Source organism: Aedes albopictus, chromosome 3, assembly GCF_035046485.1.
Source record: "Aedes albopictus strain Foshan chromosome 3, AalbF5, whole genome shotgun sequence".
Lineage (NCBI taxonomy): Eukaryota > Metazoa > Arthropoda > Insecta > Diptera > Culicidae > Aedes > Aedes albopictus.
In genome coordinates, this window is record NC_085138.1 from 130,938,191 (window position 1) to 130,961,222 (window position 23,032).

General features: G+C 40.8%; 2 protein-coding genes across 2 annotated transcripts in view; both read left to right on the top strand.

The window, feature by feature from the left end:
- The first annotated feature begins 472 nt into the window (after positions 1-472).
- On the top strand, positions 473-20,920 carry LOC115260266 (protein roadkill-like). The gene is made up of 3 exons (XM_062857067.1): positions 473-1,226; positions 10,049-11,237; positions 20,710-20,920. Exons 2-3 carry the CDS (start codon positions 10,724-10,726, stop codon positions 20,718-20,720), a joined length of 525 nt encoding a protein of 174 aa, XP_062713051.1. The 5' UTR covers positions 473-1,226; positions 10,049-10,723; the 3' UTR covers positions 20,721-20,920.
- Positions 20,921-21,168: 248 nt separating this feature from the next.
- LOC109405980 (dendritic arbor reduction protein 1) overlaps positions 21,169-23,032 on the top strand; it is a 395,303-nt gene continuing 393,439 nt past the window's right edge. Inside the window, exon 1 of the mRNA XM_062857066.1 lies at positions 21,169-21,898. Coding sequence (XP_062713050.1) covers positions 21,385-21,898 — 514 coding nt within the window. The 5' untranslated portion in view covers positions 21,169-21,384. The remainder of the gene's footprint in view (positions 21,899-23,032) is intronic.

Below are 23,032 nucleotides of genomic sequence, written 5' to 3' on the forward strand. Positions count from 1 at the left end.
CCAGCATTCTTATGTAAAAAAGCAGAGAAAACAAAAAACTTTATTCCTATTCGTAATTTACGCCTCGCACACCTCCCAATGTGTATTTCTATCAATAACTGCGTGATAAACCACGCGTCTTGTTTTTCCCCTAGCGTAATTCGACATTAGAACAGAGAGAAATGCCATCATTGAGAGAATGATCCACAACCACAAACCAACAAATCGCGATAAATTGTGATGATTTTGATTGGGATGTTGTCTTTTTCGCGCACACACCACCGTCAAAATTGAATAATGAACTTGACTCATCACACCGGCGCGGCGCGTTCGCTTAGCACTTCAACCAACGACGACGACGAGAGGTGGAAATTCGCGAAAATGTTCGCTTTTCAAAGCAACACACCCGCAGTCCGCACCGGATCTTTATTAGCAACAGGTATTTACGTGACTTAGTGGTGGTCATCATCATTGGGCCGCCGTCGTCGCATTCGAGCTGATCGTTTTCATACGGCCACTTTCCGGTGCGCGCGCGAGATCGAGTGTGTTTCCGAGGTCGTCGCGGTGGGGCGAGAGTCCGCCGCCGAGGCTAATTTTTGGCAGATTTTCTTCTCGCTCGTCGCTCTCCCGCTCGCCGTTCGGTCGTTCGTTTGGTTGTCGTGGTCGTCCGCGACGCGATTTTCGCCGTCGTCAATTGTCGGATGAAAAGTTTATTAGTTCAACAACGCGATCCGAACGATTGCGCCAACGATTTGGCGCGCGCGATCGACGATTTGGAAAATCAATATCCGGGTGGCTCGGTGTGATTGAATCCAATTTTCCGATAACGACAAACAACGAAAAAAAGTAGAAAAAAGGACCGCGCGGTCCTCGCCCTTTTTGAAAAGTAGCAAGTGTGTGGCTTTGTGTAGTGAAACGACTTTGAATTTTTCGACATTTCAACGAAGACGACCGACCATCAAACGACGGCGACATTTCTTAGGCGATAATTTCGAACCCTATTAACATCGCAAATCGAACTGAACTCGAGCCGACAAGTGCATTTGGAAGCGAAAATTTTAGCGGTCAAACCAGCAGAAAAGCAAAGGAAGTACATTTTCGTGTGGATGAATTGCGCAGTTGGTAGTTTTGTGGATAGTGCCGCGGTTCAGGCAGGACTAAGTCAGCCGGTATAAATAAACGTGTGTCACGCCGAGCGTGTTGCTGCAGCTGCTCGACGAGGAGCACCACCGTCTCGGTGCCCGACGGTGAGTGAACTTGGTCAGTGCGGGTTTACCGTGAAATATGCGATTGGGTGCGGTGAATGTTGGGTGGAATTTGCGATGGAAATTCTTTTGGTAGTTTTTATTTCACTGAAGTTGTTGCTGGTTTTGAACGAATTTTTTTATTTACCTACTTTTATATCCATTACATTAATAAACTAGTAAAACATAATTTTAGATACTTTTGAAGTTATAACGAAATCAGATACTGCTACCTATATCAATCTATACAATCCACTAAGGGCCAGGATCGTAATCAAGCGGGACAAAGTTAATTACTCCAAAACGAAGCATTTCCGGTACATGATGTCTTTTACTACACACTTAATTTAATTTGCCGAGGCCGGCAAAATAAATCGCCGAGAATCCAACAGCTGAAAGCTCGGTAAAAATCTCGGTAAAAGTTCAAATTGCCGACCAGTCTGCAAACTTGACAAAGATCAACTGTCAAACTTTGACGAGTGGATCGGTAATACATTGCCGAGAATTTCGGCATACATTTTTACCGAAATTCAGTAAATCTTTATTTTCTTTCATGCTTATTGATAAGAAGAAGTAAAAGAAAACAAAAATGATAATGAGATAAACAATTTTATTCGCGCAAGCATATAACGCCAAACACACATACTTCGGAATGTTTTTTTTTTCGCAATTTGTAGTGGCTGGTCTTGAGAAGGACCTTTTGGCTTTTTTCGTTTCTTTAACTTAAAAAAACACACAATTTCTCCTACTTTTCCTTGAACATGCTCGTCACGGATGCGCTAGATGTTCTTCGGCCGCGCTCGGCGTGGATTACGCACAGGTGGCGTCCTCAAACAATCCGACCAGGTACGCTGCAGGGCAGTGATAGAGGCACATTTGAAACACAGATCTGTCCTCAAATTCTGCGCAATTTCATACACCATGCGCTGGAACGACAACTTGCGGATCAGCAACTTGGTGAACTTTTTGTTGCGACGGATTTCTTGCAGAGCTTCCATTCCCGGCTTGTAACGATGCGGCTACTTCATTCCGCCGGTCGAGGGAGCACTTTTGCAAAAAAAAAACAAGCGCCTTTGAAGCGAGACAGATTCCTGCACTCCTCCTGCAGCGCTCCATCTTCAAAACAACGAACTGAAAAGAAAATTAAAAGAAGCATCCATTTAATATTAACAGCAAAAACATGCACAGCATTAGCTTAAAGCGAATTAAATTGATTTACTTACGAGAAAATCATTCCGCAGTGATGAGGACGAAAAATTATTTTTTTAAAGATGGCACCCGGCAAGGCGTTTCGTATTAATTTTTGACAGATGCGCTTTACCGAAATTCAGTAACATGATTAGATTGCCGATTGATGTGGCAAAACAGTTTGCCGATAATCAGTAATGAATATAAATTACCGAATTTCGTTATTTTTGACAACTTATTTTCGATGAACTGTCAAATTTTAACGATATTTCAGTTAAAATTACCTTTACCGATTGAGTTCGTTATTCGCTTTTAACGAGATCAAATTTGGAGATTAAGTGTGTAAGTTTTTTTTGTAATGATCAGTGGTATTAATTGCCAAGAATTTAGTTGTTTTATAGTTTCTTTAATTTGTAATGTTGATATTCCACCAACTTCTGTCCAGTTATTATTTGACACATCTGCATCAGAAACTATTTTAAATTCACATGCTTTCGCGTAAAAACATCGATTGAGTTTTATTGCGGAGATTCCACCTGTTTAGACTCCTGCGCGAAAATAAGTTGCGTAGATTTTTCTTGCGTGGGCCCACAGATATAAAAACAGACCGCGTCCTGGGGAATATTTTACGCTGCGTTGTTAACTACACATTTGATAATAGATTTGCATTATAAACAAACATTTATAATTCGTCTACGCTGAAAATGAGCCTAATAATTTTTTTGCGTCGGAATCTATAAATCTTCGCAACGGGCAATATGATTCTAATGGCATTTTTCCTGGGAACTCCTCTGGAACCACCCGAAATGCCCTGAAACTCCTTGGATTTAAATCGCTTTGATTAGCTCCTGGAACTCCCTTTTCAAACTTAATGAACCTTTTAGAAAATCTGTATCCTAAACCAAATTTGCACATAAACCTAGACATAAACCTATATCGCATACAAACATTGGCGTAGCTAGAGAAAGTCTGAGGGCCAGCACCTCCCCCCCCAGAATCCAACAGACCACCCCCCCCCCCAGAAATTTCTCGTGACTTTTAATATGGAAATTAGTAAAAATCTATAAACCACTGTCTCAATGACAAATTATGGTCTATAATAGACATTTTTTGACAATACCCATACAATCCGGCAAAATTATAAAAATCATCTGTTTTGTTAAGATATTTTCTGGGTGTCGCGTCGCATATTGTGTGTGTCGTGTAATTTTACGTTAGTGCAACTGTAAAGTAAATCGTAATACTCAGATTTTACCTTATTTTTTTTTTTTTTTTTTTTGAAAATTCCCAATGAACTAATTTTGTTTCCTCTCAAAATGCTAAAATCCGATCAAAATTTTCGGAGGGGAGTGGATTGGATGACATTCTGTTCTATTCTATTCTTGTGCTTGCAAAGCCAGTTTTGAAAAGCATCCTGGAAATATCATTTTTTTTATTTTGTTGTCAGCATTAATTCCGGCTTTTCGGGCCCGTACGAAGTTGATCACCAATATTAACTACTTTTCCCGATCAGCCTAGATAGCTGTGTAGTGTCGGTAGCGGTTGGTTCAACTGGCTAAGAATAGCACTACGAACCACCTGTTCCAGAGGTAGGATTCCACTAATCAGGTGACCCCTAATTCAAGGTGTTATACGGCTTTACGCTTACCGTGCCTAGGAATGAATGGTTGGGGGGGTCTTATAAAAACCTAATCGCAAACGGAGCCTGTGAGGTACCAGGGCACCCTCCACAGTATTTGCCCTTACTGTGCTAACCGGAGCAATAGTGCGGTGGACCTTTTGTTTCTCCGAGACAATCAGCTACCCTTCTTCGATCTCATACTTGAGGCTGAATAAAGGCGGGATTATGAAGATGTTATTAATTAGTTTAAATTTTCACCTATATGGTTTCGCATTATGCGTTTTACACAGTCTATTCTGTGCATCCTCGCCTTTGGCGCACTCAAATCGATACCGATCTGATTGTTAAGAGTTTAATCTTGCCTAGTTTGGGTAGTGGCTACGGTTAGGATAGCTCAGAATTTTCAGCACAAAAGAACAGCAACGATCAATCTTTGTAGACTTATGCAAATTGGTACAGCCCAAGTGGCGTTAGTCCAAGAACCTTACTTTCGTAAGGGGAATTTCTATCTAGGAAAGCTTGTGAATCCGGTGTTTGCTACTTTCAGTAAAAATGAAATGGCAAACTCACGTGTCATGCCTCGAGCATGTGTGCTTGTCAACAACGCAATCGTTGCTACACTCATCTCTGAACTAACTACTAGAGATGTATGTGCTATCACAATGCATGTATCTGTTGGAAACCTTAACAGGAAACACGTTTATTGTTCGGTTTATTTACCGCATGATGAACCATCCCCTGCGGATGCTTTCAAGCAAGTCATTGCATACTGCACTTCAAAAGTCCTTCCGCTAATTGTTGGTAGTGATGCTAATACTCACCATATAATCTGGGGCAGCTCAGACATCAATTTGAGAGGCTCCAGTTTGATGGAATACTGAAGTAGTACAGATCTTGGATTACTTAACATAGGCAACCGCCCAACCTTCATGGTATCTGGTAGAGAGGAAGTGTTAGACATAACGCTTTGCTCTAGCAGAATTAGTCACGAGCTGACCAATTGGCATGTGTCAGATAATGAATCTTTAACTGACCATCGCTACATCTTGTTTGAACATGTGAATGTTACTTCGCAAACTTTGCGTTTCAGGAGCCCCCGGTCAACCAACTGGGATCTCTTTACCGATTTGGTTGCAGCCAAATTTCATGGATACTCACCATCAATGGACACTCCAAGTGATTTAGATGATGCCGTTGATACTACAACGGCCTTCATCATGGAAGCTTTTGAAGAAGCTTGGCCTCTGCGGTCTGTGAAGATCACAAGAGGAACCCCTTGATGGAACTCTGATCTGGCGAAACTCAGGAAACAATGTAGAAAGAGTTTCAACAGACGACGTTCGGCTGGATCGGAGGCTTTCAGGTCAGCTTGCAAGGCCTACCAGAAAGCTCTTCGGTCTTTCTGAACGATCCCGCTGTAAAAACCTTTGTACAAATGTTTCCAGTCTGAGTGAAGCCAGTCGATTGAACAAAATCTTTGCAATATCTAAGGATTTTCAAGTGAACGAACTTCGTTTGCCAAATGGTGATTTCACTTCTTCTGATGAGGAAGTTTTGGAATGTTTATTCAGTACACACTTCCCCGGATGTGTGGATATTACATCTTCGGATGAACCTGATGTCTTTTCTTGTAGTTATGATTCTTAAGATTCGACTTGGAGTATCATAACTTTAGAATCGATTGAATGGGCACTTAATAGCTTTGCTCCTTTCAAATCTCCTGGGGCAGATGGGGTTTATCCCATTTTGCTTCAGAAGGGATTTGATCATTTCAAACATGTTTTGAAACAACAACTTGTTTGCAGCTTTGCTACAGGGTATATTCCCAAATCCTGTGGAATATTACTGTAAAATTTATTCCGAAAGTGGGTCGTGCGTCGTATGAAGAAGCAAAGAGCTTCAGACCAACCAGTTTGACCTCTTTTCTTCTGATAAGAAAGCATTGGCGATCATCAGATCCGTGATGTTCATCTGGCTAATGTGCCTCTTCATGTGAACCAACATGCTTACCAGTCTGGAAAGCCTTTGACACCGTGCGTTTCGATGCCATATTGGAAGCCGCACGGGGTCATGGTATATCTCCTATGATTTCCAATTGGATTCACCAAATGCTCAAAAATCGACATCTCTTCTCGACATTGCGTCAAGCGGCGATTAGGAAATTGAGTGTTTGTGGATGCTTCCAAGGGGGAGTCTTATCACCACTTTTGTGGAATCTCGTAGCAGATACGCTATTGAGGCACACGACTACCTAATATTGTTAGTCAGTATGTGCTTCAGCACCCTTTTCGACCTGATGCAAAACGCTCGAAGTTCTCTTTGACGTTGCCCCGCTACACATTCATCTCAAAGAAGAAGCACTTTCTTGCACTTACCGTCTATGGGTACTCGGTTTACTAGAGGAAACTCCTGTGAACCGCAGTTCAACACAAACCTCGTTGTTTTCACTTTTGGTGAATTGGGACAAAGTTGTCCTTGCTCCAAGTGATCTTACAATTGCTTGTAAGTTTCCATATAAGACATTTTCCACGAAATTCCCTTCCCGGAAGAGTGGCCATCTGGTTATCTGGAAAGAAGTATTTCAGACGGCATCGTATGTTACACTGATGGCTCCCTTCTCGAAGGTCGAGCAGGTGCTGGTGTTTATTCTCGTGAGCTAAGGCTGTATCAGTCTTACTCACTTGGTAGACACTGCACCATTTTCAGAATTGATGGATGAACTCCTTAAAGATTTCTCGAAGATAATTGCGAAAGAATTCCTGGATGACTTCTTGGAGAACTTCCTGGACTCCTGCATACTTCTAAAATTATCCTACAGAATTTCAAAACCAATCACTGTAGGAATTCCTCTAGAAATCCTTCAAGTAATTCAAAAAATCTTCTCGAGAGGAAATTCTAGACAAATTTCTTGAGGAATCCTTGGAGGAATTTCTGGATGAATTCCCAGAGGATACTCTGAAAAAACTTTTGGAGAAATCTTAAAAAAAAATCCTGGAGGAATCCCTGAAGCAATTCCTAGAGGAAGAAATTCTGAAAGAACTTCTGGACAAATTTCTGGCGGAATCCATGGAGAAGTTCCTGGAAGAATTTCTGAAAGCATACTACTACGAATTCCTGGAGAAATCTCTAGAGGAATTCTTGGAGGAATCCATGGAGGAATTTCTGAAGAAATCATGGGATGGTTTCCTGGAGAAATTTCTGGAGGAATCTCTAGAGGGATTCTGGGAGTGACGTTTGGGCAGCATCCATTTATTACGTAACGCTAAAATCGACATTTTTCGGGGGTTCGTAACGCTTCCCCCTCCGTAACGCTTTTTTTATGAAAATCATATTTTTTATATTTGGGCCGTAACACTTGGCCATACTCTCTTCCTCCTCCTAGAGCGTTACGTTATTTATGGACGGCGCCTTGGAAGAATTTGCAGAGCAATCCCTAGAAGAATTCCTAGAGAAATCCCTGGATGTATCCGTGGTGGAAGTGCGGCTCCGTGGTCGTGCGGCTAAGGTCACCAAGCTCTTAGTCGCATCGTGCTGAGGAGCGCGGGTTCGATTCCCACCGCAGCTGTCAGGAAAAGTTTTCGGCTGTGCCACTGGGCGTTGCATGCTAGTCCGTTGACTAGTGTCGTGCTTCCTTAACCTTCCAGGACGCGCGCCATCAAGCAACCGAAACAGCACCGCGCTCGCGCTGTATGCGAAAAGCGAGGTTTTTTGGTACTGTTGTACTTTTTACAACAGCGCGCGCGCTGAAGGGTTAAAAGAGCGAAAAGCTCACTGGAAGCATTGAACGTGTCCGCGTCTTTTTTTTTTTAACTCCTAAAGGAACTCCTGGAGGAATTCCTGCAGGAATACCTAAAGGAAACCCTGGAAGAATCCCTGGAGGAATTCTTGGAGAACTCCCCACAGCAATTCCTGAATGAGTTTCTGGACTAAACCCTGAAAGAAATCCCTGGATGAATTCCTGGAGGATTCCCTAGAAAAATTGTGAGAGGCATTCCTAGTGGAATTTTTGAAGAAGCTTCTTGAGAAATTCCTTCAGGAATCCCAAGAGAAATTTCTGGAGAAATTCTTAGGAGAATCCCTGGGGGAATTTTTGAAGAAGTCCCTGAAGGTATTTCTGGAGGAATCCTTGAACCGATTTCTGGAGGACCTTCATATATAATACCTCCAGGAACTTCTGGACAAATTCGTGGCGGAGTCCCATTTCCTGGAGATATCTCTTGAGGAATTCTAGGGGTAATTCTGTGAAACTATCCCTGGAAGAATTTCAGGAGAAATCCCTGAATGAAGTCCTGGAGGAATCTCTAGAGGAATTCTGGGAGGAATCCCTGGATTAATTTGTGAAGAAATTCCTAGAGGAATTTCTGGGAGATTTCCAGGAAGAATTCTTGGAGAAATTTCTGGATGAAGGAACCCCTGGAAAAAGTAATGGAGCAATTCCTGAAGAAACTCCTGAAAGATTTTTAAGGAATCCCTGGAAGATTTCCTGGAGAAATTCTTGAAGAAAAAATTAGGGTATTTCCTGGAGGTATTATTAGTGGAATACCTGGACGAGGCCGTGTAGGAATACCTGAACGAATACGTTGAATTTCCTGGATAAATTCCTAGAAGAATTCCTGGGGGAAATTGATCCTTCAGAAATTGCAGAAATTCCTGGTGGAATTCTTAAAAGTATTCCTGGAGGAGTGCTTCAATGAAATCCTACAGAAATTTCTGGATGAATCACTGGAGGAACTCCTGAAGGAATGTCTGAAAGTATTGCTAAAAGATTTCCTGGAGGAATTCCTAGACAAAACCCTTGAAAAATCTTCAAAGGGATTTTCTGGAGGAATCCCGGCATAAATTCCATGAGTGATCCCTGCAGGAATTTTTAGAAAAATCCCTGGAAGAATTTCTTGAAGAATCACTGCAGAACTTTCAGGAAGAATCTCTGGAGGAATTCCTGGAGGAATCTCTAGAGTAATTAATTGAGGTATCTCTTGAGAAATACCTGGAGGAATTCTTAGAAGCATCTCTAGAGGTCCTGGATGAGTCCCTGTAGGATTTTTTGAAGGAATCCCTGCAGGAATTCCCAGTGGACTCCAAGAACAAACCCTGGAGGAGTTGCTGGCGGAATCCCTTGAGGAATCCCTAGTAGAGTGATTTATCGAGGTATCTCTAGAGGAATACCTGGAGGATTTCCTAGTAGAATCTCTAGAGGAATTCCTGGACGGATCCCTGTAGGACTTTTTAAAGGAATCCCTGCAGGAATTCCTGGAACAATTCCTGAAGGAATTTCTGGCGGAATCCCTTGAGGAATTTCTAGAAGAATTCCAGGAAGAATTTCTGAAGAAATCCTTGGATCAATTTCTGAGGGAATTCCAGGAGGAATTTCTAAAGAAATCCTGGCCCGCGATCCATTATAACTTGGCAAGTATTAAAATCTCCTCCGTGAGAACTTTTAATGAACTCGTACGTGTTAGGCTCCTGGCTCTTGATTTGTATTGCAGAATGGCTGCGTTAATTTGGCACCAACATTTCATGCAAGTACCACATCTACTACAGCTGCAGCTATTAGGCAAAACGTGGAGTTAGTTTCTTAGAGATCGGGAAGCAGATGAAGTGAGCTATTTGGAACGGACCTGGTGTGATGGTTAGAACACTTGACTATCACGCCGAGGACCTGGGATCATGGAAAATGAATTAAATTTTTAGTAAATAATATTCCAACGCAAAGGTGTTAACTACAGTAGACATTATTGATTAATTGGGCTTATCTATTGAACGCCTTATAAGTGAGCTATAACAGGTTTGGAAATGTTATGCATCCTGCAATTAAAAGTTAGACACAAATAGTTCATCCCAATTGGATGGCCAAAAATATTCCACCCAGCACAAAGCACCGTCATTCGAGCCCCCAAGCCAACGGCAACGCAACAACCTGCCAACCAACCAACGAAACCAGCATCATCTCCAATTATATTTTCTTTTCATTATGCTCAATTCCAATTAATTGATTTCCTGTTTTCCTTTTTCACAGTTTACCTCTGATGTGACATTTACTTCTGGGAGAGCTGCCTACCAACAACTGCACGAGAACTGCTGTCTACAAGTAGCCTTCGTCGGAAAATGCAGAACAACGAACTGCAGTAACTGTGTGACATTTGAGACAATCATCATCCGAAGGGAACATTGCCCGCCCTTATCCTGTGGAATTGCTGGGAGCACAATTTGCGACAAATGAAGAAAAGTTTCGTGGGATTTGATGTTGTGGCTAAAAGTGAAACGATTTAACTGCGTTTAATGTGAGACGAAGAATTTTAGTGCAGTGGATTGTAGCTAGTGTCTATAAAATTTATTGCTTAAGTGTCTAGAGTAAAATTTTGGTGAAGAGATCCTCATCTTGAAAATGTGTGTGTCCTTAATGTGAAATAGATGTCTTACAATCGCAGTCTGATCTCCCGCTGTGAGAAATCTAGAAATTAGTGTACTTTGAAAAGTTCATTCAAACAGGTGCAATTATTGTCTACGGAGTTGAAAATTGTAAGAAAAAAAAAACACTTTACAGTTCAGAATATTTAAACCTTAGCTTGAAGAATTGTGAACCGGGAAAACCGTGATATGGAGATCGTGTCAATTAGCGGCCGTCGGTTTTTGTTTTTCAGTTTTGTTTATTTTCGTTTCAAGAGCGCTGCTCTAGTAGACGGCCCGAAAAATGCTAGCTATGCGTCGTGAAAGTGATCAAATCTACAACGGCAGTACCTCAAATGCGATCAATCATCACCACCTCCATAGCGGTGGCAGTAGTAGTAGCGGTAGTAGTAGCTACGGCCAACACTCGGTTCCGTCCCACGCCGTCGGAAGTGCCGGTGGTCATTCTACCAACAGTGCCCTGTCGACTCATTTGAACCAAGCCAACAATAGCAACACCAGTAGTAGTGCTAGTGTAGTAGTAAGTAGTGCTTCGAGTGCCGTTAATAACAGTGTAAACTCCAGTGAATCAAACGCGAGTTCTATCGCAATTAATGGTAGTGCTTCGGTGGTGTCAGCGACACCGTATCACCATCAGTACCATCAGCAACAACAACAGCAGCAGCAGCATCATCAAGCAACTCAACACCACCTTCAGCATCATCATCATCACCATCATCATCCTGGTGTTGTTCACAACTATAACGGCCTAGGCGGCGGAACCGCCTACGGAAGCTACGCCGGCTACGGAGCAGGAAGTAAGTCTATTTCTTACAACTCTACAATCTGTCTTTTTATAGAGTATAGCCATTAATAACTATACCTAGATTGATGATGAATTCTAAAAGAGTGGCAATGGTTCACATGTTCGAAGATGGCACAATTTTGTTTTTTTTTTTACTTATTTGTTTATTTGGAAGGCTCGGGCGCCACATGGGCATAACTGAACCAATATATTTTGGTTTTACATTGATACAATTTTGAATTGTTTTTTTTTTCTTCTCATTTTTGTGTTTTAAAACAATGCACACGAGACTGCTCAAACGCCTATTGTTCAAACATATATTAAAAGGATTATTTATGGTTTATTTTTTCGTCGACCACTTTTGGGCCCCATGTTGCTCCTCTGTAGGATCATGGTCCAAAATTCACTACCCAGCAAACACAAAGTCGTATATGATGTACAGGGGATGGCCAAAATGTTTGGGATAGGCAACTTTTTTTCTCTCACAAAAAAGTTCAACATGCTATAACTTTTCATAGAGCGCATCAGAAAATCTCAAATTTTGACTGTTTGTCAACCTATTATATGTGCATCATTGGTACAAATTTGGGCTCGATTGATTAATCTTTCGCAAAGTTAGAACCGTTCGGGTAAAACACTATTTTTCAGACATCTCATTTTTGAGCTGTCATATCTCGGAAACCAGTGAACCGAATTGAATGAAATTTTGAACGTACACTAACAATATGTAAATGCTTCACTAACTATTAAAACATAGGTACTTTTTAAACGTTGAAAAAAGTTATCATGGATTGACACTTTTTGTTTTTTTCTCGAAAAAATGTATTTTTTTCACATCAATGTAAATAAATTTTAGTGTTGATATCCAAAGATTTCCCACTTCTGTTCTAAAATTATCTCTTATCAGATATATTAGAGCCTATTTAGATTGAAGGAAGAACACATTTAATAATTTTTGTGTGGTATTGTAAATTTTACTTATTTTCCTCTATATGGGTAAAAATTTCAACCCGGTTTAACTTAATTAGCCGTGAAAAAATATTACATTTTATAACGTCGTATTAAGTATCAATATATCGTTGATAAACGTTTAAAAATTTATTCAATTCGGTTCACTGGTTTCCGAGATGTCTGAGTTGTCTGAAAAATAGTGTTTTACCCGAACGGTTCTAACTTTGCGAAAGATTAATCAATCGAGCCCAAATTTGTACCAATGATGCACATATAATAGGTTGACAAACAGTCAAAATTTGAGATTTTTTTATGCACTCTATGAAAAGTTACAGCACGTTGAATTTTTTTGTGGGAGAAAAAAAGTTGCCTATCCCAAACATTTTGGCCATCCCCTGTATGTAGAATAGGATGCTGAAGTGGAGGCTATATGCGTACATGCTGGCTGGCTGGGTAGTGGAGTTAAATGGTCCACCACAAAAATCAGTAACCTACATATTTTTATTGGTAGAAGGTGCGAAGATAGTTTTACATAAGGACTACTTCTGGAAAACTGGCAGATAGATCCACCACATAAATGATGTTGATGCCAACTTCTGGAGTTTTTTGTTTCCATGTGATTAGATTATCATTAATGTGTTTTCAAAGATATTGAAAAACACATAGAGACGCAAGGTTGTTGATACCGATGCCATCCATCTTTTAAAATAGCTGAAAGGGATAAAAATGATTTGGTTTTGTGAATGTTTATACTTACCGTACAATCAAGCAAATATCTTATAAATGTCAAATTCTCGATTTTTGTTTAGGCTAACCAAGCTAAGTGGTCGGCCGAGGACCAACCCGTTCCCAAGTAACACACTTGTTACAGAAGAGTCATGGCAGCGCAGTGACTTCTGCGTAACCAAAACCTGCGTTGTCTTGACTCTTCTGTGACAAGTGTGTTACTTGGGTTAAGAGTCCGACGGCACACTAATTGTCATACCAATAAGTCATCGGATAGTGTCCAAAGTTCACGATAATTTTCGAAAATAATTCCTCTCCCGCTCTAACATTCACGCACATTGCACCCCGAGCAGATGAGAATATCAAAATGATAACAACTGAGTCTCAAAACCTGTTTTTATATTTTGGCTTGTTATTATTAACTTATTGAGGCATAACTTTTTCATAACAGTTTTTGTTGGGCAATCTTATTTTGTTATGAAACTGCTATTGGTACATTTTCTTTAAATAACATTTTAATAAGATGTTTTGTTGTAGAACAAGTTCTGCTATTTATTATTGTAACATTGAGAGTACACCATTATTTGATCAGCAATAGCACAACAATAAAGTTTTGGAATCACAACTACACCATGCGAGATTTACAGCAAAAGAAATGAAAAAGTTAACATTTGCAGATGTCCATGTTTGGAGTCTATGAGTCATATCTTCGGTGTCTATGAATCGGTAAAATAAGTTGCGTAGATTTTTCTTGCGTGGGCCCACAGATATAAAAACAGACCGCGTCCTGGGGAATATTTTACGCTGCGTTGTTAACTACACATTTGATAATAGATTTGCATTATAAACAAACATTTATAATTCGTCTACGCTGAAAATGAGCCTAATAATTTTTTTGCGTCGGAATCTATAAATCTTCGCAACGGGCAATATGATTCTAATGGCATTTTTCCTGGGAACTCCTCTGGAACCACCCGAAATGCCCTGAAACTCCTTGGATTTAAATCGCTTTGATTAGCTCCTGGAACTCCCTTTTCAAACTTAATGAACCTTTTAGAAAATCTGTATCCTAAACCAAATTTGCACATAAACCTAGACATAAACCTATATCGCATACAAACATTGGCGTAGCTAGAGAAAGTCTGAGGGCCAGCACCTCCCCCCCCAGAATCCAACAGACCACCCCCCCCCCCAGAAATTTCTCGTGACTTTTAATATGGAAATTAGTAAAAATCTATAAACCACTGTCTCAATGACAAATTATGGTCTATAATAGACATTTTTTGACAATACCCATACAATCCGGCAAAATTATAAAAATCATCTGTTTTGTTAAGATATTTTCTGGGTGTCGCGTCGCATATTGTGTGTGTCGTGTAATTTTACGTTAGTGCAACTGTAAAGTAAATCGTAATACTCAGATTTTACCTTATTTTTTTTTTTTTTTTTTGAAAATTCCCAATGAACTAATTTTGTTTCCTCTCAAAATGCTAAAATCCGATCAAAATTTTCGGAGGGGAGTGGATTGGATGACATTCTGTTCTATTCTATTCTTGTGCTTGCAAAGCCAGTTTTGAAAAGCATCCTGGAAATATCATTTTTTTTATTTTGTTGTCAGCATTAATTCCGGCTTTTCGGGCCCGTACGAAGTTGATCACCAATATTAACTACTTTTCCCGATCAGCCTAGATAGCTGTGTAGTGTCGGTAGCGGTTGGTTCAACTGGCTAAGAATAGCACTACGAACCACCTGTTCCAGAGGTAGGATTCCACTAATCAGGTGACCCCTAATTCAAGGTGTTATACGGCTTTACGCTTACCGTGCCTAGGAATGAATGGTTGGGGGGGTCTTATAAAAACCTAATCGCAAACGGAGCCTGTGAGGTACCAGGGCACCCTCCACAGTATTTGCCCTTACAGTGCTAACCGGAGCAATAGTGCGGTGGACCTTTTGTTTCTCCGAGACAATCAGCTACCCTTCTTCGATCTCATACTTGAGGCTGAATAAAGGCGGGATTATGAAGATGTTATTAATTAGTTTAAATTTTCACCTATATGGTTTCGCATTATGCGTTTTACACAGTCTATTCTGTGCATCCTCGCCTTTGGCGCACTCAAATCGATACCGATCTGATTGTTAAGAGTTTAATCTTGCCTAGTTTGGGTAGTGGCTACGGTTAGGATAGCTCAGAATTTTCAGCACAAAAGAACAGCAACGATCAATCTTTGTAGACTTATGCAAATTGGTACAGCCCAAGTGGCGTTAGTCCAAGAACCTTACTTTCGTAAGGGGAATTTCTATCTAGGAAAGCTTGTGAATCCGGTGTTTGCTACTTTCAGTAAAAATGAAATGGCAAACTCACGTGTCATGCCTCGAGCATGTGTGCTTGTCAACAACGCAATCGTTGCTACACTCATCTCTGAACTAACTACTAGAGATGTATGTGCTATCACAATGCATGTATCTGTTGGAAACCTTAACAGGAAACACGTTTATTGTTCGGTTTATTTACCGCATGATGAACCATCCCCTGCGGATGCTTTCAAGCAAGTCATTGCATACTGCACTTCAAAAGTCCTTCCGCTAATTGTTGGTAGTGATGCTAATACTCACCATATAATCTGGGGCAGCTCAGACATCAATTTGAGAGGCTCCAGTTTGATGGAATACTGAAGTAGTACAGATCTTGGATTACTTAACATAGGCAACCGCCCAACCTTCATGGTATCTGGTAGAGAGGAAGTGTTAGACATAACGCTTTGCTCTAGCAGAATTAGTCACGAGCTGACCAATTGGCATGTGTCAGATAATGAATCTTTAACTGACCATCGCTACATCTTGTTTGAACATGTGAATGTTACTTCGCAAACTTTGCGTTTCAGGAGCCCCCGGTCAACCAACTGGGATCTCTTTACCGATTTGGTTGCAGCCAAATTTCATGGATACTCACCATCAATGGACACTCCAAGTGATTTAGATGATGCCGTTGATACTACAACGGCCTTCATCATGGAAGCTTTTGAAGAAGCTTGGCCTCTGCGGTCTGTGAAGATCACAAGAGGAACCCCTTGATGGAACTCTGATCTGGCGAAACTCAGGAAACAATGTAGAAAGAGTTTCAACAGACGACGTTCGGCTGGATCGGAGGCTTTCAGGTCAGCTTGCAAGGCCTACCAGAAAGCTCTTCGGTCTTTCTGAACGATCCCGCTGTAAAAACCTTTGTACAAATGTTTCCAGTCTGAGTGAAGCCAGTCGATTGAACAAAATCTTTGCAATATCTAAGGATTTTCAAGTGAACGAACTTCGTTTGCCAAATGGTGATTTCACTTCTTCTGATGAGGAAGTTTTGGAATGTTTATTCAGTACACACTTCCCCGGATGTGTGGATATTACATCTTCGGATGAACCTGATGTCTTTTCTTGTAGTTATGATTCTTAAGATTCGACTTGGAGTATCATAACTTTAGAATCGATTGAATGGGCACTTAATAGCTTTGCTCCTTTCAAATCTCCTGGGGCAGATGGGGTTTATCCCATTTTGCTTCAGAAGGGATTTGATCATTTCAAACATGTTTTGAAACAACAACTTGTTTGCAGCTTTGCTACAGGGTATATTCCCAAATCCTGTGGAATATTACTGTAAAATTTATTCCGAAAGTGGGTCGTGCGTCGTATGAAGAAGCAAAGAGCTTCAGACCAACCAGTTTGACCTCTTTTCTTCTGATAAGAAAGCATTGGCGATCATCAGATCCGTGATGTTCATCTGGCTAATGTGCCTCTTCATGTGAACCAACATGCTTACCAGTCTGGAAAGCCTTTGACACCGTGCGTTTCGATGCCATATTGGAAGCCGCACGGGGTCATGGTATATCTCCTATGATTTCCAATTGGATTCACCAAATGCTCAAAAATCGACATCTCTTCTCGACATTGCGTCAAGCGGCGATTAGGAAATTGAGTGTTTGTGGATGCTTCCAAGGGGGAGTCTTATCACCACTTTTGTGGAATCTCGTAGCAGATACGCTATTGAGGCACACGACTACCTAATATTGTTAGTCAGTATGTGCTTCAGCACCCTTTTCGACCTGATGCAAAACGCTCGAAGTTCTCTTTGACGTTGCCCCGCTACACATTCATCTCAAAGAAGAAGCACTTTCTTGCACTTACCGTCTATGGGTACTCGGTTTACTAGAGGAAACTCCTGTGAACCGCAGTTCAACACAAACCTCGTTGTTTTCACTTTTGGTGAATTGGGACAAAGTTGTCCTTGCTCCAAGTGATCTTACAATTGCTTGTAAGTTTCCATATAAGACATTTTCCACGAAATTCCCTTCCCGGAAGAGTGGCCATCTGGTTATCTGGAAAGAAGTATTTCAGACGGCATCGTATGTTACACTGATGGCTCCCTTCTCGAAGGTCGAGCAGGTGCTGGTGTTTATTCTCGTGAGCTAAGGCTGTATCAGTCTTACTCACTTGGTAGACACTGCACCATTTTCAGAATTGATGGATGAACTCCTTAAAGATTTCTCGAAGATAATTGCGAAAGAATTCCTGGATGACTTCTTGGAGAACTTCCTGGACTCCTGCATACTTCTAAAATTATCCTACAGAATTTCAAAACCAATCACTGTAGGAATTCCTCTAGAAATCCTTCAAGTAATTCAAAAAATCTTCTCGAGAGGAAATTCTAGACAAATTTCTTGAGGAATCCTTGGAGGAATTTCTGGATGAATTCCCAGAGGATACTCTGAAAAAACTTTTGGAGAAATCTTAAAAAAAAATCCTGGAGGAATCCCTGAAGCAATTCCTAGAGGAAGAAATTCTGAAAGAACTTCTGGACAAATTTCTGGCGGAATCCATGGAGAAGTTCCTGGAAGAATTTCTGAAAGCATACTACTACGAATTCCTGGAGAAATCTCTAGAGGAATTCTTGGAGGAATCCATGGAGGAATTTCTGAAGAAATCATGGGATGGTTTCCTGGAGAAATTTCTGGAGGAATCTCTAGAGGGATTCTGGGAGTGACGTTTGGGCAGCATCCATTTATTACGTAACGCTAAAATCGACATTTTTCGGGGGTTCGTAACGCTTCCCCCTCCGTAACGCTTTTTTTATGAAAATCATATTTTTTATATTTGGGCCGTAACACTTGGCCATACTCTCTTCCTCCTCCTAGAGCGTTACGTTATTTATGGACGGCGCCTTGGAAGAATTTGCAGAGCAATCCCTAGAAGAATTCCTAGAGAAATCCCTGGATGTATCCGTGGTGGAAGTGCGGCTCCGTGGTCGTGCGGCTAAGGTCACCAAGCTCTTAGTCGCATCGTGCTGAGGAGCGCGGGTTCGATTCCCACCGCAGCTGTCAGGAAAAGTTTTCGGCTGTGCCACTGGGCGTTGCATGCTAGTCCGTTGACTAGTGTCGTGCTTCCTTAACCTTCCAGGACGCGCGCCATCAAGCAACCGAAACAGCACCGCGCTCGCGCTGTATGCGAAAAGCGAGGTTTTTTGGTACTGTTGTACTTTTTACAACAGCGCGCGCGCTGAAGGGTTAAAAGAGCGAAAAGCTCACTGGAAGCATTGAACGTGTCCGCGTCTTTTTTTTTTTAACTCCTAAAGGAACTCCTGGAGGAATTCCTGCAGGAATACCTAAAGGAAACCCTGGAAGAATCCCTGGAGGAATTCTTGGAGAACTCCCCACAGCAATTCCTGAATGAGTTTCTGGACTAAACCCTGAAAGAAATCCCTGGATGAATTCCTGGAGGATTCCCTAGAAAAATTGTGAGAGGCATTCCTAGTGGAATTTTTGAAGAAGCTTCTTGAGAAATTCCTTCAGGAATCCCAAGAGAAATTTCTGGAGAAATTCTTAGGAGAATCCCTGGGGGAATTTTTGAAGAAGTCCCTGAAGGTATTTCTGGAGGAATCCTTGAACCGATTTCTGGAGGACCTTCATATATAATACCTCCAGGAACTTCTGGACAAATTCGTGGCGGAGTCCCATTTCCTGGAGATATCTCTTGAGGAATTCTAGGGGTAATTCTGTGAAACTATCCCTGGAAGAATTTCAGGAGAAATCCCTGAATGAAGTCCTGGAGGAATCTCTAGAGGAATTCTGGGAGGAATCCCTGGATTAATTTGTGAAGAAATTCCTAGAGGAATTTCTGGGAGATTTCCAGGAAGAATTCTTGGAGAAATTTCTGGATGAAGGAACCCCTGGAAAAAGTAATGGAGCAATTCCTGAAGAAACTCCTGAAAGATTTTTAAGGAATCCCTGGAAGATTTCCTGGAGAAATTCTTGAAGAAAAAATTAGGGTATTTCCTGGAGGTATTATTAGTGGAATACCTGGACGAGGCCGTGTAGGAATACCTGAACGAATACGTTGAATTTCCTGGATAAATTCCTAGAAGAATTCCTGGGGGAAATTGATCCTTCAGAAATTGCAGAAATTCCTGGTGGAATTCTTAAAAGTATTCCTGGAGGAGTGCTTCAATGAAATCCTACAGAAATTTCTGGATGAATCACTGGAGGAACTCCTGAAGGAATGTCTGAAAGTATTGCTAAAAGATTTCCTGGAGGAATTCCTAGACAAAACCCTTGAAAAATCTTCAAAGGGATTTTCTGGAGGAATCCCGGCATAAATTCCATGAGTGATCCCTGCAGGAATTTTTAGAAAAATCCCTGGAAGAATTTCTTGAAGAATCACTGCAGAACTTTCAGGAAGAATCTCTGGAGGAATTCCTGGAGGAATCTCTAGAGTAATTAATTGAGGTATCTCTTGAGAAATACCTGGAGGAATTCTTAGAAGCATCTCTAGAGGTCCTGGATGAGTCCCTGTAGGATTTTTTGAAGGAATCCCTGCAGGAATTCCCAGTGGACTCCAAGAACAAACCCTGGAGGAGTTGCTGGCGGAATCCCTTGAGGAATCCCTAGTAGAGTGATTTATCGAGGTATCTCTAGAGGAATACCTGGAGGATTTCCTAGTAGAATCTCTAGAGGAATTCCTGGACGGATCCCTGTAGGACTTTTTAAAGGAATCCCTGCAGGAATTCCTGGAACAATTCCTGAAGGAATTTCTGGCGGAATCCCTTGAGGAATTTCTAGAAGAATTCCAGGAAGAATTTCTGAAGAAATCCTTGGATCAATTTCTGAGGGAATTCCAGGAGGAATTTCTAAAGAAATCCTGGCCCGCGATCCATTATAACTTGGCAAGTATTAAAATCTCCTCCGTGAGAACTTTTAATGAACTCGTACGTGTTAGGCTCCTGGCTCTTGATTTGTATTGCAGAATGGCTGCGTTAATTTGGCACCAACATTTCATGCAAGTACCACATCTACTACAGCTGCAGCTATTAGGCAAAACGTGGAGTTAGTTTCTTAGAGATCGGGAAGCAGATGAAGTGAGCTATTTGGAACGGACCTGGTGTGATGGTTAGAACACTTGACTATCACGCCGAGGACCTGGGATCATGGAAAATGAATTAAATTTTTAGTAAATAATATTCCAACGCAAAGGTGTTAACTACAGTAGACATTATTGATTAATTGGGCTTATCTATTGAACGCCTTATAAGTGAGCTATTACAGGTTTGGAAATGTTATGCATCCTGCAATTAAAAGTTAGACACAAATAGTTCATCCCAATTGGATGGCCAAAAATATTCCACCCAGCACAAAGCACCGTCATTCGAGCCCCCAAGCCAACGGCAACGCAACAACCTGCCAACCAACCAACGAAACCAGCATCATCTCCAATTATATTTTCTTTTCATTATGCTCAATTCCAATTAATTGATTTCCTGTTTTCCTTTTTCACAGTTTACCTCTGATGTGACATTTACTTCTGGGAGAGCTGCCTACCAACAACTGCACGAGAACTGCTGTCTACAAGTAGCCTTCGTCGGAAAATGCAGAACAACGAACTGCAGTAACTGTGTGACATTTGAGACAATCATCATCCGAAGGGAACATTGCCCGCCCTTATCCTGTGGAATTGCTGGGAGCACAATTTGCGACAAATGAAGAAAAGTTTCGTGGGATTTGATGTTGTGGCTAAAAGTGAAACGATTTAACTGCGTTTAATGTGAGACGAAGAATTTTAGTGCAGTGGATTGTAGCTAGTGTCTATAAAATTTATTGCTTAAGTGTCTAGAGTAAAATTTTGGTGAAGAGATCCTCATCTTGAAAATGTGTGTGTCCTTAATGTGAAATAGATGTCTTACAATCGCAGTCTGATCTCCCGCTGTGAGAAATCTAGAAATTAGTGTACTTTGAAAAGTTCATTCAAACAGGTGCAATTATTGTCTACGGAGTTGAAAATTGTAAGAAAAAAAAAACACTTTACAGTTCAGAATATTTAAACCTTAGCTTGAAGAATTGTGAACCGGGAAAACCGTGATATGGAGATCGTGTCAATTAGCGGCCGTCGGTTTTTGTTTTTCAGTTTTGTTTATTTTCGTTTCAAGAGCGCTGCTCTAGTAGACGGCCCGAAAAATGCTAGCTATGCGTCGTGAAAGTGATCAAATCTACAACGGCAGTACCTCAAATGCGATCAATCATCACCACCTCCATAGCGGTGGCAGTAGTAGTAGCGGTAGTAGTAGCTACGGCCAACACTCGGTTCCGTCCCACGCCGTCGGAAGTGCCGGTGGTCATTCTACCAACAGTGCCCTGTCGACTCATTTGAACCAAGCCAACAATAGCAACACCAGTAGTAGTGCTAGTGTAGTAGTAAGTAGTGCTTCGAGTGCCGTTAATAACAGTGTAAACTCCAGTGAATCAAACGCGAGTTCTATCGCAATTAATGGTAGTGCTTCGGTGGTGTCAGCGACACCGTATCACCATCAGTACCATCAGCAACAACAACAGCAGCAGCAGCATCATCAAGCAACTCAACACCACCTTCAGCATCATCATCATCACCATCATCATCCTGGTGTTGTTCACAACTATAACGGCCTAGGCGGCGGAACCGCCTACGGAAGCTACGCCGGCTACGGAGCAGGAAGTAAGTCTATTTCTTACAACTCTACAATCTGTCTTTTTATAGAGTATAGCCATTAATAACTATACCTAGATTGATGATGAATTCTAAAAGAGTGGCAATGGTTCACATGTTCGAAGATGGCACAATTTTGTTTTTTTTTTTTACTTATTTGTTTATTTGGAAGGCTCGGGCGCCACATGGGCATAACTGAACCAATATATTTTGGTTTTACATTGATACAATTTTGAATTGTTTTTTTTTTCTTCTCATTTTTGTGTTTTAAAACAATGCACACGAGACTGCTCAAACGCCTATTGTTCAAACATATATTAAAAGGATTATTTATGGTTTATTTTTTCGTCGACCACTTTTGGGCCCCATGTTGCTCCTCTGTAGGATCATGGTCCAAAATTCACTACCCAGCAAACACAAAGTCGTATATGATGTACAGGGGATGGCCAAAATGTTTGGGATAGGCAACTTTTTTTCTCTCACAAAAAAGTTCAACATGCTATAACTTTTCATAGAGCGCATCAGAAAATCTCAAATTTTGACTGTTTGTCAACCTATTATATGTGCATCATTGGTACAAATTTGGGCTCGATTGATTAATCTTTCGCAAAGTTAGAACCGTTCGGGTAAAACACTATTTTTCAGACATCTCATTTTTGAGCTGTCATATCTCGGAAACCAGTGAACCGAATTGAATGAAATTTTGAACGTACACTAACAATATGTAAATGCTTCACTAACTATTAAAACATAGGTACTTTTTAAACGTTGAAAAAAGTTATCATGGATTGACACTTTTTGTTTTTTTCTCGAAAAAATGTATTTTTTTCACATCAATGTAAATAAATTTTAGTGTTGATATCCAAAGATTTCCCACTTCTGTTCTAAAATTATCTCTTATCAGATATATTAGAGCCTATTTAGATTGAAGGAAGAACACATTTAATAATTTTTGTGTGGTATTGTAAATTTTACTTATTTTCCTCTATATGGGTAAAAATTTCAACCCGGTTTAACTTAATTAGCCGTGAAAAAATATTACATTTTATAACGTCGTATTAAGTATCAATATATCGTTGATAAACGTTTAAAAATTTATTCAATTCGGTTCACTGGTTTCCGAGATGTCTGAGTTGTCTGAAA